The sequence below is a fragment of the Spermophilus citellus genome, assembly GCF_964194105.1.
Source record: "Spermophilus citellus genome assembly, chromosome: X".
NCBI lineage: Eukaryota > Metazoa > Chordata > Mammalia > Rodentia > Sciuridae > Spermophilus > Spermophilus citellus.
The window spans coordinates 91539955-91555925 of record NC_138190.1 but is presented as its reverse complement, the minus strand read 5'-3'; the positions used below and the strand labels follow the sequence as shown (position 1 = coordinate 91555925).

At 32.6% G+C, this 15971-nt stretch overlaps 1 protein-coding gene across 4 annotated transcripts in view; it reads left to right on the top strand.

The window, feature by feature from the left end:
* Nucleotides 1-15971, top strand: part of DIAPH2 (diaphanous related formin 2) — an 813387-nt gene that overhangs the window by 242771 nt on the left and 554645 nt on the right. For all 4 annotated transcript variants that reach the window (XM_081278193.1, XM_081278192.1, XM_081278190.1 and 1 more), the window contains 3 exons: nt 2868-2972; nt 9813-10121; nt 12089-12203. In XM_081278193.1, coding sequence (XP_081134319.1) covers nt 2868-2972; nt 9813-10121; nt 12089-12203 — 529 coding nt within the window. The remainder of the gene's footprint in view (nt 1-2867; nt 2973-9812; nt 10122-12088; nt 12204-15971) is intronic.

Here is a 15971-nt window from a genome sequence, read left to right as displayed (position 1 = left end):
TTCAGTTTTATAGTACTTTATATCTCAGGATTCAAATGAAACAACAGAATATTGATTTATTTCCTGATAGGGTAAGGTCATTACTCTTACCTTCTCATCACCTTGAAAACACTATCCATATTATACTAAAGTGATAAGAAAAAATCAGCTGCTGAAAGGACATATTTAGAAACATTCAACCAAAATAAAATGTCTCATTGCTTTCCTGTATCTCTTACTTAAAATAGGTATCATTTTGGAGAACTAGGAGATATTTTACTGGTCTTTAAAGCTACTGTCTTTAAGTCAGTGTTGTTTATAGCAATAGAAAGTTGTAGTGTTCTCTTTCTCTGTCTCTTCTTAGACTTAGCTTCTTTAATTTTGTAATTGCCACTTGTTAAAGGATGCTGCAACTTCATGTAGTCTTGGTGGAATCTCACAGTGCCCTTTCTTTCTGTGCTAATGCCTTATGTAAATGTCTTTGAATAATGCCAAAATTATGAACATCTTTATTTTATTTAGACCTAAGATTACCTTTTCATTGTTTCCTATAAGCATAGTTACCATTTAATTAATTTCTACCAAGTTTCTTCCTTTCTGCTTTCTTTCCCTCCTCCTTTTTGTTCTAGATCCTGTTAAAAGTTGGTGTAGTGTTTCTTCTTGCTGGGTGCAGGGAAGACCAAAGCACAAGTCTAAAAGCTCTCCAGTTTTCTGCCTTCTGACAGCAAGATAAAGTGCTTACATATTGCTGTCTCTCCAAAGTTATGACTTACCTTGGAGATTAGATAATCACTTTTGCTATCACTCTAGAAATTGTAGAGTTACTTCAGGGCATCTGAAGAAATGACTTAGCTCTCTCAGTTACTAGAATAGATTTTAAGAGCTTGAGCATGAAATGTTTGTGTGAAGCTGTCATTTTTATTGGCGAATGAAAATGTGTGCTTTTTGATTAATAGACCTTTATATTTCTGATTTTCTTGTTTTAAGTAGCACACTTTAAATTCCTTTTGAAAATCTTAGAATCTCCTTAGTTTTTGGCTGGTATTGTGATTAGACATCATGAGAAAAGTAAATTTTGAATATCTTTCTAGTGAAGCTTTCTATATGCACATAATATGGGGAAGGGGGTCCTGAAATTATGGAAATTTTAATGTTCGATGCTTTAGTCTCATTGCCAACATTTAGAATAGGAAGGTGTGGAGATAACCCATTGGTTATCTGCATGCATTCTTTTGTTCTGGTTCATCTTGAGAGACAACATAAAGCAGGTTTTTTAAAAAGTGTTTGAATGAGAGGCACTAATTGTAAGATCTGATTAACAGCTTTTCCACTAATTAGCTGTGACTTGAAACCATTTACTCTCTTTGGATCTTAGTCTCTTCATCATTAAAAGGAAAGGATAAGATTAGTTGACTTGTAAGAAGACCTCTTTCAGCTCACATATTTCAGTCTTCTGCAATTCCTTTAAAAATAAAAGTAGAGACATTGTGTGCCACTTTTCAGATGCATTTATAAACAATTCAGAGGAAGAAGATGTGTACAGTGTGTTTGTGTAGATACATGTTTGGACCAGCTTCTATGGAGCACATAGGAGATGAGAGTATAGCTTCAGAGAAATCTTAACATGTATGATAGTGATGGCAAGCAATCTTACATTCAAGAATCTCCATCTTCTTGGTGAACTGGGAAACAAGTCATTGAAGGATCCTTCACCCTAGGTACCTGGAGTGCTTTTGAAATGTAAAGATAATAGAGATTTGGAGCAGCTTCTATGGGGCATTTTTCAGGCACTCAACTAGAGGTGATAAAAGTATTACCAAATAATATTTCAGGTTTGATGTAAATATTATTATTATCCAGTCTGTCCAGCATTCTTTCTTTAGACTTAAGATCACAATGGCATTCTAGAATATCCAAAGATCAAATCTGCTATGAGGATGAATATTTATTACAGTGAACATACTTTTGTATTGTTCCACAAACTATAAAGACAGCTTTGGGCAGTAAAAGATATTATTTATAGAAACAGAAATAACATTGTTGGAATAATGTGTAGATCTATATAATGACTTCAGGTGACATTGGCAATAAAAGGCAAATAAAATATTCTGTAGCCGGATGAAGGCAGTATGCACTATAAATTGTAGGCTGTTGTGGGCCAGCTTAAGAGTTCTGACTGAGGCACAGACTGGGGCAGGATGCAGCAAATTAATATTCACTATGTAGACAGTTTCTTTGGCTTAGTCTATGTATCTTAACCTCTCATGTTTCCCTCTTGTAACATCTCATAGAAGCATTTTGGTTAACCATTTGACCGAGAATGGTATATAACATATCATTCTACTATAAGATTTTGTATAGTACCACTTTTTGGATACTAGAAAATTAAGATTTGATAGAAACATTCCAGTTTGTATTCATGTACATTCATTTGTGGATTCTAAAAGTGCAATACCTTTTCAAGATTAAATATATTTAAGGAGTTGAAATTCTTTGCTGGCATACTTTTAGATTCCATTTTCAAATTCACTAAACTTAATACTATGGGATGAAACAGTAATTATAAAATCAACATTTTAATAACAAAGCAAGAAATGTGTCCATTATACAGGAAGAGAGAATTCTCAGTTCAACCTTTTCTTTTGTATTTGTTTTTCAAAAGTGAAAATGGGTTTCCTTACCCCTTATATTTCTTCTTTACTCTCCAAAGTTAGAGCCTCATCCTAACATGGATACTTAATTATCATGAAAATAAACAAGAGCTTTGATTTTCTAAGTGACCTGGAAATTCATATAGGAAAGAACACTCTAGTTATTTACTATATAATGTTTAAAGCTTTCTGAAAAGTATATTATTAACTCTACATTTATGGTGGTGATCATTGCAGTTTGATGAAGAATTCACAGCTCGACAGGAAGCTCAAGCTGAACTTCAAAAACGAGAAGAAAAAATCAAAGAACTTGAAACAGAAATCCAGCTACTTCGAATCCAGGTAATGAACAAGATATACACTTTGTGTCATGTCACAGTGAATTTGATGGTAGAAAATTATCTTGTAAGAAAGAAGGAAAAATTTTAACTGGAAGTGAACTTTTTTTTGGCAGTTTCACATTTTAGTTGAAATAAACATACAGATTTGATTTTTGTGAAAAATAAATCATTTTAGTATTTGGAAAAAATAAGGTATCAGATGCTCAAAGTGCCCTGCATATTTTAAACAAAATGTTATATGAGCAAAACTGTTTTTGAGATAAAATTTTCATGATTGAAAAATTGCATGGTATTTTCTTTCAAAAAGAATATGAAAATGCTCATTAATTTGAATTATCCCAAAAGATTCTTACGGTCTCTTTAATTCCAGATTATCATCATTTCAACCTGTACACTCAGAAAAATGAGAAATTATATCCCATCTGATTCAAATGTTAAAAAAAAAAAACAAAAATAAACTATACACTTTACATTTCCACCTACATTCCCTAGGATGAAAACTTCCCATATGCACTTAAAGTCTTAATTAGGGTCTCTAAAGTTTTAGAATTGATTAAGTACTCTCTTTAACACGCTTTATGTCTAAAATGAATATTAAGAAATTGAAGAACATGCCTTTAGTTAGTGAATGTTTGGTCAGTGTTGGTTGATTAACTGGACAAGGTCTGATTTTATCCTTCTACTAAAAATATTTAAGTGAGTAGTAACCTGCAAAGTACCCAATGTGGTAACCTTTTTCTATCCATAGTCTACATCACATATCCCTAATATTTGATCATTTCTTTTCACTGAATCATCTCTCTTCCCTCTGTACCATCTGACTTCCCTTTTGAAATGTCTGAGGACTGTTTCTCTTTATTTTTTCATTCTCCAAATGAAAGTGTTCTGTCTTCTGTTATTTTTCTCTGTATATTGTTCAAAATTCCATTCAACATCATATATTCAAATATCACCTTTTATTAGGTGTCAGATCTTTTTTTTGTTGTTATCATGCTTTAGGATTATGTTTTGATGCTGTTTTTTTTTCTTTTTTAATTGGTGCATTATAGTTATATAGAATCATGGAATTCATCGATACACATTTGTGGACATAATATAATGGTATAATTTGATCAGTTTTATTCCTAGTACCTCCCCTTTCCCTCTCCCCCTCCCTCCTCCTGGTCTCCTTTTGTGTGTTCTCATTACCTCCCTTCATGAAATCCCTCTCCTAACTTTATTTTCCTTCTTCCTTTATTACTTCTATATATGATAGAAAATATACAACTCTTGAGTTTCTGAGTTTGGCTTATTTTGTTATACATAATGCCCACAAGTTCTATTCATTTTTTTGAAAATAACATAATTTCATTTGTTATGACTTAATACAACTTGATTATGCATAGATACCATATTTTCTTTATCTATTTCTCCATTGATGGATATCTAGAATAGTTCCGTAATTTGGCTGTGGTGAATTGTGCTGCTATAAACACTTACATGCATATAGTACTATAGTATGCTGACTTTAATTCTTTTTTTAAAACATTTATTTTTTTTAGAAGTATTTGGACACAATACTTTTATTTTTTTATTTTTATGTGGTGCTGAGGATCCATCCCAGGGCCTCACCCATGCTAGATGAGTGTTCTGCTGAGCCACAATCCCAACCCCCTGACTTTAATTCTTTAGGATAAAAACAAAAGGGTGTTATAGCTGGGTCCTTTGGTGATTCCATTTCTAGTCTTTTGAGGAACCTCCTTACTGATTTCTATAGTAGTTTTATTAGTTTACAATCTTACCAACAGTGTGAAAGTGTTCCTTTTTCCCTATATCCTCTCTAGCATTTATTATTGTATGTATTCTTGATGGCCTCCATTCTAAATGGAGGGAGATAAAATGTCATTGTAGTTTTGATTTGCATTTCCCCCGATTGCTAATGATGTTGAACCTTTTTAAAAATATATTGTTGGTCATTGTGTTTCCTCTTTTTGAGAAATATCCACTTAATTCAGTTTCCTACTTATTGATTTTTTTTTTGGTGTTATACTTTTTGAGTCAGGATATGAACCTTTTGTTGGAAGAGTAGCCAGCAAAGATTTTTCTCCCATTATGCTCTCTCACTATACCCTTAGTTGTCTCCTGTATTTCACAGCTTTTTAATTTGATGCCATCCCATTTATTAATTCATTATATTTTTTATGACCTTTATGAGTCTTTTTGAGAAAGCTATTTGTGCTTATATGTTGGAGTATTGACCCTATATTTTCTTCCGTCAGGAAAACAGCTGTTTTGCATCAAGTATATCTGAGTTGTAATTCATACAACTCTAATCACAAGTGATTTTTCTTTGCCCATGTTTTATAAATTCTCTAGCCTCAGTGTTTTCTTCTTGGACAAGTTCATTCCCAGCAGTGTAAATCTAAGTCAGCATAACAGACCAAAGAACTGGAGTGAGAGAATACAGAACTTTGTGGGATATTTCCATCTACCAGGCAGTTCATTACAATCAGGTTACTAAGACCAAAATGTTCCCAATTTAATTTAAATCTACATAGGAAATAGTTATGTAACAAAGACTTGGTTTTGCCAATGTGAATGTTAGCACTGGTACTGAAGTTCAAAATCAAGGGTTTTCTGTTAGAGTTAAACATCTCCTTTAGCTTCAGCTTTGGACCCTGTCATGTGGTATATTTCACTAGATCCTTCTTTCCTCTGCTGTTTCAAGAGGCAAAGCAAAGCTCTTGAAGCAATCATGAGCTAACTTCTGCCATAGGAGCCACTTTCTTCCAGACCAGTCAAGCAAGTCACTTGAGTTCTTTTTATATTTCCAGCTCTTTCACCCCAAATACAGATTGCAGAATCACATCTGTTACATATTCGCATTTTTACATAATGCCATATTAGTGACTGTTGTATTCTGCTACCTTTCCTATCCCCTACTATCCCCCCTCCCCTCCCCTCCCCTCCCATCTTCCCTCTCTACCTCCCCTGCTGTTGTTCAATTCTCTCCCTTTTGATTAGCAGTCTTTATAGGAAGGTCCTGCTGCATATAGAAATCAGACCTAGTATCCATGATTTCCTCTTTTCCTCAAACTAGCTTGGTACCCATTTTATTTGTTTAAATTTTACCACCATTTTTGAAGATAGTGAAGTGGGAGTTTTCTTTAACTTTGCCCTGTTCCACCTGTAGCAAAGTAACCTACTCACCATTTTTTGTCATTTTTTTTTCTCTTTTCCTTTTTGCACCAAATCCCAGAACCGGTCACATCCACTCTCAATATATCTTGCCTGGACTATTATAATTGTTTTCTAATTTTTCTCCCTTGTCTATATTTTATTCCACTTCAAATTTATCCTTTATGTTAGTGGTAAATTAATCTTCCTGAAACACTGCCATGATTATTATCATTCCAGCTTTAGTATGTTCAGTGGTTGCCTGTTATCATCAGGATTAAATAAAATCTCCTTACCAGGAATTTTAAGCCCTTCTGGCATGGGCTCCCTTGTTCCCCTTTGTACTCTAGGCTCTGATTGCTCTCTTAAATATAGTCTCTTTTGTAGCTAAGTTAACATTCCTTCCTTCATATTTGCAACTTCTTGTCTCCATACTTTTCTTCCTGCTATAATTTCTCAGATTTAGTTAGAGAGATGTTGATTTTTTAATCAGGAAAAGATTTCATAGTCCACTAAATTGAGTACACATGAAAGTGTCTCTTGGTAATTTACAATATTCATTAATATTAAACGGATATAAGAAGTCCTACGCTGGAGAAACTGTATACCTCTTTTATATAATGTTCCTTGACAGGTTTGACTACAGAACTCTTAATGTCAGAACACATATTAATATCTCTTGGAAATATCACTTGCATAGAATTTACTTGAGAAATGCTGGTTTATGTTATACTCTTTCAGAAATCCCATTCCTTGTTCATATGTGCATGTGAAACATATACTATAAAGGAGAAACTAAGTAAGGTGTCCTTTGGAAACCTTCAATACCTCTATCAGGGAATTTCTCTGAAATTCCATATTACTTTCTAAGTCTACTATTGTTTTATTTATTTATATGCCTTCTCTATTTATTCCATATGAGTGTAAGCACCTTAAGGACTTAAGCTCATCTAGCACAGGGCCTTATTACTTAGTAAGTATTTATTTACTGTTAAGTATAAAATTTTAGTTGCACTGCACTTTCTAGTGTTCCCCAAATGGTTTAAAATATAAAATTATTAATTTAGTGTGTTTAGGTCACAGTACTATATTGTAGCCTAATTTAATTGATCAATTCCTAATTGCTCATTAGAGGTAAGAAAATACTGATAATTTTTGAATTTAAAGGAATTTACATTTTTTTTAATTGAAATTGGGGGCATTTCACCACGGAGCTACATCCCAACCCTTTTATTTATTTATTTTTTTATTTTGAGACAGGGCTCACCATGTTGCATAGGGCCTTGCAAGTTTGCTGAGGCTGGGTTTGAACTTGTGATGCTCCTGCCTCAGCCTTCCTAGCTGCTTGGATTATAGGTGTTTGCCAGTGAACCTTTAATGTAAATATTGGAGATTCTTAATTAAAAATGTAAGATGTATATTTAACTTAATTAAATTCTTGATTTTTTTTTTTTTTATGGTGGTGCAGGGGATCAAACCCAGGGTCTTAAACATGATTGGCGATTGAGCCATACTGAGCTATACCTCCTGCCTAAAATTCTATTTAAAATAATAACATTGTTGTGGTTATACAAATTTTATAATAAACATATGAGGCAAAAATTTGATGTTTATACGTACGTCTTATTTGCTGTTTCTTCATTTTTAATTTTGCCATCCAATAAAAAATGGGCAACACATTTTGCATTTCAAAATATTTAAAAGTCTATTTATGCACAAACACTGTAGGAAAAATTACTATGATCCTGAATTTTTAATTTCCCCACAATTTCTTTGATCTCAGTCAAGACTGTGATTGTCACTTTTTTATGATTTTGCTAATTAAAAGTAAAATTAAAAGTGTTTTGCATATTCAAATCATGTGTGATTTTTCCTGACTTCAGGAGAGGATTTGATTCCTCAGGAAGATTCATTGCTAAGTATAGGAACACTTTAGTAATATATATTCATAAAAATACATAAACATTCATATACATGAATAAAATACTTGATCATTGTGCATTGAATATTATGGAAAACGTTTCCATGATCATATTGACCTATGGCTGTTAATTTTTAATATTTTTATGAATAGGAAAATCATTTAAATTGATTCTTCCAAAAATATGTTTTAAAGTATGCTGTAAAGATATTTCTAAGTTTAATTAATACAATTAATAGTCTAAGTAGAAAATGTATATTAATAAAGGTAAGAGGATTTTCTTCACAGATGAAAATAATACTATACCAAGAAATTTCACTAGTTTTAAACCTGTTGTTTGGTTAATCTAATGTCCTTTCTTTATTAAAGCAACATATGTTCATTGATAGTTTTCTGTAAGAATATTTATAATGAACAGCTCCACTTTTATATTCTATATTCGTTTTAGAAAGTGTATCATAGTTAATCAGTAATGGGTTAAAGAAATAGTCACAGATTCATCATCAAACAAGAAGACAGTATGGAATGCCGTATTCTCTTTCATCCATTATCCATTGTCATTAGTGAATACATTTGAGGTTACTTTCCCATAGTAGAAAAAAGTTATTCTTCTTTCATAATCCAGTCTGTGAATGAATTCTCCTCATGCAGATGATACCCATTCATGAAAATATAGTCTGTTATTAGTGGAAAGAAGACCACATTTGCTGTTAGAGGCATCACATTCAAATCCTAATCATGTTTCCAACTATGTAGCTTTTGTTCAATCATTTAACTTTTTGCAGTTAGGGTTTCCTCGTCTGTAAGCAATGAAATAAAAATGCCCTATCTATACTGCAAGGTCATAATAAAAATAAAAAAGAAATAATAGCTGTAAACTGTTGGTAAGCATATATTAGTATGCAAATTAATGCTCTTTAGTATTAATTATTGGTATTAGAAGACAGCTAAGTTCCTGGTGCTGAGAAAGAGACTCTTGTGTAAAGCTAATTGGCCCCCAAGGGATTTGAATCTGTGACCTTGTATTAATTAGCCCCTAGTCAAACCAACTAGTTTACATGCCCAAACTATATACAGTACTTCTTCTTTGGATATACTTATGATGAACTATAGTTTTTCATTATTTTTGTAGAGTATTTAAAAAAATCTTGAATGATGCCAACTTTTCTATCCTTGATGTATGAGCAGTACTAGTTGCTGTCCAGACTTTGTAATGCTTACCAAAATGTACACAAGTCTTTTATATGTACTATTAAAGTATAAAATCTTAAGGCTTCAAAAAGGCATATGTAGGGGAAGTTTTGTTGTTCAGCGGTAGAGAGCTCACCTCGCACATGCGAGACCTTGGGTTCGATCCTCAGCACCACATAAAAATAAATAAGTGAAATAAAGGTGTTGTGTCCAACTCCAACTAAAAATAAATATTTTAAAAAAGGCATATGTAGTCTTTTTCTTTTTTCTTTCTTTTGTACCAGGAATTGAACCTGCAGGTGCTTAAATATTGAGTCACATCCATCCACAGCCCTTTTTAAAACATTTTATTTAGAGATAGTGCCTCTCTGTGTTGCTTAGGGCCTTACTAAGTTGCTCAGGTTCGCTTTGAACTTGATATACTCTTGTCTTAGCCTACCAAGCTACTGGGATTACAGGCATGTGCCACTATGCCCAGAAAGCATATATAATCTTAAACCACAAATGTCTACTGTTTGTATACTTTTTGCTGTATTTTATTCTAAGGTTAAACTCATACCATTTATTTTTCAGGGCCATGGATCCTTGAATTCATCAGGAACTCCAGGTCCTCCTCCACCACCTCCCTTGCCAGGTGTTGGCCCACCACCACCTCCACCACCTGCACCTCTACCTGGAGCTCCTCCTCCTCCACCTCCATTATCTGGATTTGGGGGTATTCCACCACCACCACCACCACCTTTATTTGGAGGACCTCCTGCACCACCACCCCTCGGAGGAATGTCTTCTCCCCCAGGAGTGCCACTTGATCTACCTTATGGTATGAAGCAGAAGAAAATATATAAACCCGAAGTGTCCATGAAGAGAATCAATTGGTCAAAGGTAATTGTTTTAGTCAACTTTTCGTCACCATTACCTAAATATCTGATAAGAATGAGGAGGAGAAGTTTGATGCTCATGGTTTCAGAGGTCTTAGTCCATTGATGGATGATTCCTTTCCTCTGGGCCCAAAGTAACATTATGGCAAAAGAGTGTGGAGTAGGATAGCAGTAAGGACATGGCAGATATTAAGCAGAGAAAGAACTCTGCTCACTAGGGACAAAGTATAAATAGCAAAGGAAGATCCATGTGTTGCACTTCATCCCACCACACCCTCACTATCTATAGTTACTACCCAGTTAAACCTTGTCAGTTCATGAATCTACTGATATAGTTACAACTCGCATATCTAATTCTTTCTCCTCCAAACAATTTTGCAGCACCTCACATGTAAGCTTTTGGGGGCATATCTCATACCTAAAACATAACAGTAATACTGTAACTATAGAGGTTTTTGTCTTTGTCTAGCCATGATTGACCATTAATGTGCTGAATTCATTAGTACATGTAAGTGTTGCATAAAGTTTGAGATGACTAATGACTTGTGCTGCTTTCCTTTGGGAATTCACCATCTTATGTCCATCTTTCAGATTACTACCTAGATGAGTAGAACCCCCCCACACACATAGTTTGAAATTATAAGGAAGGCAAAAGGAAAATTAAAAGTATTATAGAGAATGCTATATGGAATATATCATCAAATGAAAAATAATTAAGATTTTTACCTTTGTTAACTTGAAGTAACATTTCTTAAATAAAATCTCTTCTGTTATTGAGCCTTGTTTTTTTTAGTTATTTTTACTCAGAAAGTAATTATTTTTTGGTTTTAAACTTTCAGATAATGTGCAGTAGCTGACAATATTCAGTGGTGACATAACTTAAGTATTTTTGATATTGTATATGAAAATATTTTCTTCTGAATGTTATTTTGCTTTGTTATTATTATCAAGTAATATGTTTTTTAAAAAATTATTATACAGATTGTCATAGTTCTCATTCATTGGAAATTAATCTTCTAATGAGAATACATTTACCCAGAAACATGTAAAGCTATATCTGAACATGTCTGTGTATTAAGTTGTTTTGATTCAATTGATGATTCAGTTGTGTTTAAAGATTAAGCTCAAAAGAGTGTATTAATTATAAATGGTTTTAGTGTATAGTTATTTGTAATTAGTCACAGTCCACCAAAATATATGATTCAGAATTTGTTAGTTCAGTTTTCTGTGTATGTAAAATTAATGATAGGTTTGCTAATTTAGTGTATACTGGAATGATACTTAATATATCACCAAAGCATCAAAATGTACTGAAAATGCATAATTCTAATTTTGGATTTGTTGTAGTAAGATCACAATTCTATGGAACTATACTGCCTGGATTGAAAACCCAGCTGTGCCATTTACTAGCTTCAGCAGCTACTTAAACATTTTGGAGCTCAGTTTCCTTCTCTTTAACATGGAGATAATAATAGGTCCTACCTTGAAGGACTATTGTGAGGATTAGATTAGTTAATATATGCAAATCACTTAAGACAGTAACTGACACATAGTAGGAGGTATGTATAAGCTGTTATTATGGTTGTTGCCTTTAACTTAATCAAAGAACATGGAAAATTCAGTGGTTCTGTCTTACATTTCCTGTTTTCAAATAATTAGTGCATATAGAATACATGTGAATTGAAGAAGGATTTACTAAATTATTAATAAGACTCTCTTCAGTAGAAGAATTTTTAAAATGTAATTTTCTATATGGCCTATTGTTGTTGTGTACCTTTTCTGCATGCCAACAGAATTTTGAGAGTTTTGCAATGAATATTTACTCTATGTGTGTTGTTTTGATAGATCCTAAAATTGCTTTAGTGGTAGATGAATAAAAGAATTGCCATTCAACTCTGCTGAAAGTGAAGTCTTTGAAAAATTTAATATGAAAAGTAACTTAGAAACTTATCTTTGCTATTTTTGTCTCAGATCGAGCCTAAAGAATTATCTGAGAACTGTTTCTGGTTAAAAGTAAAAGAAGAAAAGTTTGAAAATCCAGATCTCTTTGCAAAATTGGCACTGAATTTTGCTACCCATATAAAAGGTACATCTTTTAAAATATATAAATTTCTGATTATGATCTATTGCAATTTAGCACCATGCCAAACATTTTTAGAAATGTGTATATGTGAAATTTTTCCATACTGGATAGTGTCAAACAAATACATTAACAAAATTAGCTGTATATTATCCAGTAACGAAAAAAAAGAAAAAAACCTCTTTTTCTTTTGAATTTTATTTTGTATAAATGTTATTGTTCATCTGAAAATATAGGTTTTATCTTTTTGTGTTTAATATGTGTACTATCCCACATATTAAATTACAAGATTGTTAGTTTTCCTGAGGAACAGAGGAGACAAATTTGTTGATTCACCATGTAAGGGAAAATAGTTTAACAGAATACTAATGTCTCAGAAGTTTTCACAAAATTGGGATAAGATGTTGCCTTGGGGCTTACGTAGTCTTTTTCTTTTCCATTTATATCACTTACCAAGTTGGTTTCTTAGGAAATATCATAGTTTTTGTTATGGGTAGGTTTTCTGGATTAATATAAAAATCTGATGCCCAATAAGTATGTTTACTTATTTGATAATAGAGTACATTATTTATGATTAGATCCTTAACCTCTTGTGTATTTCATACATATTTTTGATATTACTTTGTTAACTTCTCAATCTCCTGATTAATTATTGTGGTTCATGATTTCAGGTAATTGTCATTTCTGTTTCATAGTTACTGCAGAATTGATAATTAAGAATAGAATTTTTCTGTCTGAAGGAGTCTTAACAGCTAAGAAATGGAAATATTCTGTACTCTTTTGCCCTTAGAATTAGCACTTTTGCCATCATTTGTCTGATTTGTCACACATGCCCTACAGTGTGAATTCTGGAAAATTTAGAGAGAGAAAATGATGAAAATTATTTCTTTCTAGTTCTTTTAGCACATCTTGCACACTGGGAGTGCCCGTGTTCTATTTATTGTTTCTTATAGATTGAATTTTATACACACTTGCATCTGCACATGCTCGCGCACACAGAGAAATCTGGGGTGGTTAGAGTATTCTGAAAATTTTTTACCTTAAAAAAATGTTTTGCCAGTAGTATTTTTTTCCTTATTCATCATAGTAGACTTCACATTTAAAAGGTTCTTCAGTGACTTCAGAAATAACTATTTATTATAGTCAATTCATTAAATTGAACTTTCTTATAGCCAATTACTACTCAATTCTTATGATAGTTATTAAAATAATATTTGTGGTTAAAAAAAGAAAGAACTTTCCCTTTAATCAGATTTTTACCTTTCTTCCACAGAGAAAACCATTACTACCGAATTCCCACATTGTCTCCTAGAAATAATCTGTGCCTCTAGAAGCATATGATATTTATTATTTTTTGTTTTTTGATTCATGCTGTTTTCACTAAATGTACTTGTGGATTATTTCATGTGAACTTGCATTTATTTACTGTGTTCTCTTTGCATACTGCGTTGCATTCTATGGTACGGAACTATCTTAATTCATTTTAGCAGTCCCCTATTGATGGTTATTCAGACTGGTTCTAGTATTTTACTTTTTCAAAAAAGTGGAGTGGCAACTCTGTTTTCACATGTACTTTTGTGTACATACATGAGAATCTCTAAGATAAATTCTAGAAGTGGAATTTCCTGAAAAAATGTTTTCTACATTTAAAATTTTTATATTATGAATTTTCCTGCCATGAAGTTTGTGTCTATTTATGGGGTCATCAAGAATGTATTTGGATACAGGTTGAACATTCCTAGAAATAAAAAAGGTCACTGTGATAAAAAGGGTCAATTCAAGGAATACATGAAAATTATAGATATATATGCATGCAACATAAAAAAAGAACATTCCTAATCTGATAAACTCTGAAAAATTTTGATTGCCAATATAATGTCACATGTAGAAAATTCAATGCCTGACCTCTGTGACAGTTTGCAGTCAAGACACAGGCACACTATAATTATTGAATAAAATTATCTCAGGCCACATGTATAAGGTATATGTGAGCCAAAAATGAATTTCTTGTTTAGACTTGGGTCTCCTCCTCAAGATATCTCATTATGTATATGTATTTCCTAATTTGAAAATAGAATCTGAAATCCAAAACACCTCTGGTCCCAAGCATTTTAGAAAAGGGATCGTATGCACATCTCCTTCTCTATAGCCATTGTCTATCTCAGAGGTGAAAATAGTAAGTCATGGATGTTATAATTTTTATTTTTTAAGTCAGAAGTGAGGTTGAACAGTTTTTATCCTGTTTATAGGCAATTTTTGACTTCTTTTTCTTTGAACTCCCTCCTCCATTTCTTTGTACATTTTCTATTGACCAGTTGCTGTTTTGCTTATTGATTTATTTGTATTGAGCATTACAAGAAACATAAGTTTCATAAAATTTTAGTTAGCCTGAACCACACAACCAATTAAACACAGACTATTTTATTAATGAATAAACTCAAGTAAGAGACAGAGAAGTTAGTGTAAAACTCAGTGTAGTAGAGAGTTTCCAAATGTAATGTGTTAAGAGTAGAAAAAGCCAGAGTATACAGAGTCATATCTTCTCCCTTTCTGGCTTTGATACTTGTAATCTCAGTTACTAAATTTTATGATTCATAAAATAAATACACTGATGTTTATGTAGAGGTATTGTTAGAATTAAATAAAATTATATATTTAAAGTACCTAGCATAATGATTGCCATCAAGCATGCATTTAATAAAAATTAATTTGCTTCTCCCTCTCATTTACCTGATACTGTTTATACGTGTGTGTGTGTGTGTGTTTGTGTTATTGTTGTTGTTTTGACTATTGTCACTTAATACAACTGTTAATTCAGCAGGAGATTGTCTTCCTCTTCTGTGTAGCATGTGCTAGAGCTAATCAGTTACAACAGAAGCAGTCTTTATGGCTGCTATCAAAACCTGATGAAACCAAAGTAAATCCAAACAAATATCATATAAACACTCTCAATTACTCACTGCTGTGAATGTTGCATTTTCATTTGTCTTAATTTAATTCTCCAAATTTTTTATGTTAACACTACTCCTAGTTCCCTTACTTTGAATATTTAAGTACAAATCAGGATGGGGCATCATCCCTTTCACCAAGAGTTATTTCTGAAGGGACATTTAAGGGATCAATTAACCATCATAGAATATTCTAGATATGCACAGCATAGCCAAAATAAGTTTTAATGATAGAAAACTGCCTTTTTTTTTTTTTGTAACACTCAATAACTATTGATTGGTCTTCCTGTAATATCTGAAGTCCCTTGTCACTTGCAGTGCCTGGATTCATAATTTGGTCAATAGGTGGCAGGCTCAGTAAGAAATCAGCAGGAGGCTCTGGCTCCAGCAAACTTAAATAGCACTGCCTTGGCTTCCCTAGCTCTAGGGTACCACTTTATTCCCCATTATGCTTCTCATTGCAGTTCATTCAGCTGTATTCTGGAATGAGCAACACACCCGTTGTTTCTAAGACCTATTTCTAAAGCTCTTAGACTCAGTGTTCCAAAACCTTTGAGAACATTCCTTTCTTGCAAGGGCATTGGAGAGTTCACATCTCTCTTCTTGCTAAATGCACTGTAAAGCATCACTAGGCTGTTTGCAAGAAAAAGTTAAAAATTTTAGAGTATCTTAGAATTGTTAAATAGAAGTTTTAAAATACACTAGTTCTGATATGTCTAATATTCAAGTGTTTAAATATTTAATATATGAAAGAACCATAAATTTTACTATTTGAATTTAGAGTTTTAGAGAAAATTACTTTTAATATTCTGTTAAAGATAGATTG